Raw genomic sequence first — 5499 nt, 5'->3', positions numbered from 1 at the left:
TCAGGCGCTGATCCGGCCGGATCGTATACAGCACTTTAAAGTTAGTATTCTTGTTTGTTTTTCTATTGTTGTACTAAGATCAGGATCAAGGGACCTTACAGAAGAAACAGTTTATTAGGAACTTAGAGGTTCAGAGAATGAATCCTTGACAATCATGGTGGGAAGAATGGACAGAGCCCTCTACTGTGCAGAAACGATCTCACAGTTATTAAAGGGCACAAAAGTCATCATAACATAGGGCCATATGGTCATAACATAGGATATCATACACTCTCTCCATCGGTCAAAAAGGTTCAACTCTCTCAGGAAAACACATGTTTCTGGGAGGGTGAAGACAATGATGTTAAAGGAAACTTTCATTTATCGAATGCTCTCTGTGTCAGGCAGGCATGTGCTAGAAAGGAGATTCAAAGACTAATGTAACTAGACTGTAGAAACATACTGTGTGTTAGCATAAGCTCTGCACCACTTTCTAGTAAGTACTAACAGTGGTGACTAGTTTTGCCTGGGAAAAATTCAGAGTGGAATTCAACTAGGAGAAGCTGAAGTTAGGACACACAAAGCCTAGCAGACAAGGGAGGCAGGATCAGCCAGGGATAAATGTGGACCCTCCTTTGGAGATATGTAAAGGTTGCATGTGATAGCATGATGTCTGGGTGAGGGACCCTACAAAAAACCCACATTCAATCTGCAATGAGCTAATGAGCAGAGAGTGAGCGCTGAACAACCAGAAGGTTATAAGCAGAGAAACTGTCATGATCAAATCTCTATTTCAAATGACAGCCCTGTGGAAGATGGATCTGGTCTTCATAAGCATAACTGATCACATTTCTTCTTAATCCATTGCTAGGCTACTGCCTAGACCTAGAATTGCATTCTTAGAAGAGGAAGATCTATAATCTTGGAACAGTTTCTTAATGTGTTCATGTACAAAATAAACTATCCTTAGCATTCTTTTTGTTGAAGTCTTGTTTGTGTGTTTGTGTGTGTTGTGTGCGTGCACACTGTATTGAGTTTTCTAATTAGCCGAGCCATCCCACTAGACTCCCTTGAACTTTGAGCCCCAGGATCCCAGCAGACAAGGAGTGGCTTCACTTGGAGCCAACACAGTTTCTCCATCTTCTCTCCTACACCCTGGTTCATTTTCTCATCAATCCAGATTATTTCTCTGTTTCTCTGCTTCTCAGGACTCTGAAGCCTCTTGAATTCTTCTGTGGACAGTTAGCCAATAGCAGTCTTTTCTGTAACACATGTTTATATGGACATATGAGGATAGTATGTTATCTGAGAGTTTATATTAATAACTAAAGTTAGAAAAATATTCCTCTGTTTGCCTGGGCCTGGGCTGCCAAGGAAAGCAGAACTGTCTGGCCAGTTGCTTCCATTACAACTGCTGTATCTCAAGCCAAGTGATGGTTGTGAGCTCCTTAAATTCCAGCATTGGGGAGGCAGAGGCAGGTGGATATCTGAGTTTGTCACCCTGGTCTACAGCGCAAAATCCAGGACATTCAGGGCTGCAAAGAAAAATCCTGTCACAAAAGCTAACAAACAAAAAAGAACAAAAGAAACAAATAAACAAAAATGCGACTGTTGTATAGTATGATTTTATACATATTATATAAATTATAACATTACAAAAAATATTAATGAACTCGCCTGTGTTTCAGACAAAGCAAGCACACAACAAAGGAGGAATGTTACACACACCCTAGAATGTCTCCTCAATCTAAAGGAAGGACTAGAAATAAAGGGAGCAAAGTAAGTGACCACACAAACCCCTCAAACCCTGAGAAGAAACCCTACAGAGAGAAGACACTGCAGAGCTAGCACATGGTGACTGAATCTTTCCACAGACTTGGATTTTCCAGCTACAATTTTGTCTCTGAGAGTATATAGTCTGGAGAGCAAAAGAGTTAGGCTCTCTGCTGAGGGACAAGGGACACTGCATGTTCTCCTAGGCTTCCCATCCCTCAAATGCTCACATATGCAGCCTTCTGTATAAAAGACCTGACTTATAGGAAAGCATTGGTCAAAAATAACCTCTCATCATCAGGGAGCTGGCCTACTTACTTTCAACTGAGCCTTGCCAATTGGAAGTCATTGGGTATCTAATTTTTCCAGGAGTGACTTCATTTCCTACATCTGCAGGTAGGAGGGGCCTAGATTCTGCAGTGTTTAGGATTCTCATCTATAGAGCTCTAAGGACACAAACCCCATCTTTCCCAAAAGAATGCTACATCATTACCTAGCTGGATGTCCAGGAAGCCACCGGTGGGCCCTGATACTCCTCATTGGGTGTCTCTGCTCCAGCTCTCACTGTGAGACACAGAGCTACACAGCAATAAATATTTCCCATGCTCATCATTCACACAAGGGCCAAGATGTGGTGTAACAACTCACACGGTACTGAAATGTGTTCGGGACTATTTTGTGATTGTGTTTTGCATCCACCAAAGACCAATTAGAGAGAAGTCACTTATGAAACTGGAAAAAGGAGTTCAGTGATGGGCAGGCACTTTCTGGAAAGCTCTTGTTACCATACATTTCCCCATTGACTGCTTCCTCCCACACCCATAATTCTAGCTTTACTGAGGCTATAAATTATTTCGTGAGTTCAGCCGAGCCAGAGCCAACATGAAGACAGCCACAGTCTGGTTTCTGGTGGCTTTGATTGCTGTGGGGATGAACACTACCTATGCAGTGTCTTCTCCCAAAAGTAAGTGTGTTAAGGGCATCCAAGCTGGAAAGAAAGGGGACTCTAGAAGATCACTAGGACCTGGGGATGTACTATTACAGGGAAAGCCATGTGACAACTGCTTGGATCAGACTCACTCCCTTTGGCTTATATAGAGTGATCATTCTGCATTCCTTAGCTTTCTTAAAGACAGAGGCTGGAAGGAGGGGAGTTAGTTTGAGAGAAACTTGCAAAGAAATCAGGACAGCTCCCCTAGTTTGGAGATATGCCTTGCATTTGGGACCTGTGGGCCCACTTGCTCAGAGATGAACGATGGGTCTGGTGTAAAGAGAGGTGTGGCTGTCATTAGAGATTTTATGGCATCTTCTGTGGTGTAAAGACAGGCTGCGATGGTGGAAGTTTCTTTCTACTGAGACTGCATAGGCTGTGGAGGTGGAGAACATGCTCTGAGGGTCTGAATCAACAGCTTGGCTTTAGAGCAGGACTGGAGCTGGTGAAGCTGAGGGAAAAGCCCTGAGTTGTAAAAGGACATTATAGAGTAAGCTCTCCAGCAGGTGATGTGACATCAGCTGTCTGTCATCAATTCTCCACCTTGTTTCATGTCTGTTTTCAGACTACATAAACATCACTGTATATTTCAGAATTTGAAAAACCTGGAGCTTGTCCCAAGCATTCCCCAGAAAGTGTTGGAATTTGCGTTGAACGATGCTCGGGAGATAGATCATGCCCTGGCAACATGAAGTGCTGTAGCAGTAGCTGTGGTCATGTCTGCAAACCTCCTGTCTTTTAAGTGAGTATAGTCCTGTGTTTTACTTTTCCATTGTTGTAATAGGACACCATGACCAAGGTATCTTAGAGAAAAAAGTTTTGGGGGAACTTATAGATTCAGAGAGTAAGTTCATGTCCCTGGTGTTTGGGAACAATGTAGCAGGCAGGTATGCATGGGACTGGAACATTGCCTGCAGGGTTACTTTTGTTTTGTTTTGTTTTGTTTTGTTTTGTTTTGTTTTGTTTTTCGAGACAGGGTTTCTCTGTGTAGCCCTGGCTGTCCTGGAACTCACTTTGTAGACCAGGCTGGCCTCGAACTCAGAAATCCGCCTGCCTCTGCCTCCCGAGTGCTGGGATTAAAGGCATGCGCCACCACGCCCGGCTCAGGCTTACATTTTTAAAAGCAATCCTGAAGCAGAGAATGAGCTAATTGGGAAGGATATGGGCCTCTGAAACCTCCCAGCCTGTCCCCTGACATACAATTCCTCCAACAAATCCATACCTCCCAACATATATTTCCAAAGTTCCAAAACCTGTGAACCTATTATTCAAATATATAAGGCTACAAGAGCCATTATCATCCATACTACAACATCCTGTCATGGTATGTCCAAGGGACTGAGCCAGTTTCCAGGGGACTTTCCTTGGACAGCCCCCTGGTCTTTGTCCACTGGCTGCACACAAGAGTCTGGATGTGTGCAACAGAAAGGGACTGGAAGAAGAAGAAAGAAAGACACCAGGTTACATGATCTGTGTCTTCTACACTGCAAAGACAGTTCCACCATGACTAAAGTGACACAAGCCACCACAACTTAGACCCACATGGTCATAGACTGGGACATCTTACTCTTCTCCACCCCAGCCAAAAAGGGTTGACTCTTTCAGGAAAAGAAGTGTTCCTGGGAGGGAGAAGACAATGAGGTTAATGGGAACACTCATTTACTAAACACCTTCAAGTCAGGCAGGCATGTGTTACAATGGTGATACAAAGGCAAGTGTAACTAGACTGTAGAAATGTATGTCAGCGTGAGCTTTGCACCAGTTTCTAGTAAGTTCTAACAGTGGTTACTAGCTTTGTCAGGGAAGATGTCAGAGTGGAGATCAATAATTAGAACACTCAAAGCCCCCCAGACAAGGGAGTCAGGTTCAGACAATGGGGATACTGTGAGCCCAGGTTGGGAGTTCGGGGATTTATTGTTCCAGTTAAATGTGGTATCTGGGTTGGAGATTCTAAAGCAAGCCCACATCCAATCAGCATTGAGCTGCCAAGCAGAGAGTAAGGGCTGAACAACTAGAGGTTTCTTAGCAAAGGAAATGGCATAATCAAATCTGTATTGTAGATGGTTGACAGCCATGTGGAAGATGGATTCAATCTTCATAAACATGAATGATGGCCAGCCCCAGAAGATTTCTTCTGAATCCACAGAGCCTGTGCTTGGCTACTTCCTAGCCCTAGAATTGCATTCTTGGACAAGGAAGATCTATATTGTGGTGACAATGTCCTAATATGTCTGTGTCCAAAATAAACTACCCTTAGCATTCTTCTTGTTGTACAGTTCTTATTTTCCCATCGCATTGGCTCTTCTGATCAGCAGCGCCATCCCTGCAGCCTCCCATGAACACTGAGCCTCAGGATCCCAGCAGTCCCAGGACAAGGTCCTCCAAGTTAATTCCTCTCCCCCTACCTTGCTCATATGTAGAAACAAGGCAGAGGACATAAGAATGTTTTCTAGGTGCATTCTCGAACATAAGTCTAGTCAAGCAAACAAAATGAACTGATTATGGCTCATAGAGCAGACCTGCTGCAACTGCATTTATTTAATGGATGATAATACAGGACAAGCAGGAGGGGTTCAGGAACTCCCCATTGTAAGGCAATAAAACATCCGGCAGCAGTGGATATCAAACTCCTGAGGTACAAGTATGACCTCTGGGTATGGGTTCTTCTTAGCAGGAGTCAGGAGGCTGGAGAGCTGGATCAGTGGTAATAGCACATACTGCTCTTCCAGAGAACCTCAGCACAGTTCCAAGAGTCC

General features: G+C 43.9%; 1 protein-coding gene across 1 annotated transcript; it reads left to right on the top strand.

The window, feature by feature from the left end:
• The first annotated feature begins 2634 nt into the window (after nt 1-2634).
• LOC110289054 (WAP four-disulfide core domain protein 18-like) lies at nt 2635-3485 on the top strand. Its single transcript, XM_021155258.2, has 2 exons — nt 2635-2716; nt 3337-3485. The coding sequence occupies exons 1-2, from the start codon at nt 2635-2637 to the stop codon at nt 3483-3485; spliced, it is 231 nt and encodes a 76-aa protein (XP_021010917.1).
• The last annotated feature ends 2014 nt before the right edge of the window (nt 3486-5499 follow it).

Source organism: Mus caroli, unplaced genomic scaffold, assembly GCF_978045245.1.
Source record: "Mus caroli unplaced genomic scaffold, Mus_caroli_1 scaffold_13, whole genome shotgun sequence".
Lineage (NCBI taxonomy): Eukaryota > Metazoa > Chordata > Mammalia > Rodentia > Muridae > Mus > Mus caroli.
Note: the sequence above shows the minus strand (reverse complement) of the source record. Positions and strands in the feature narration are given on the sequence as shown.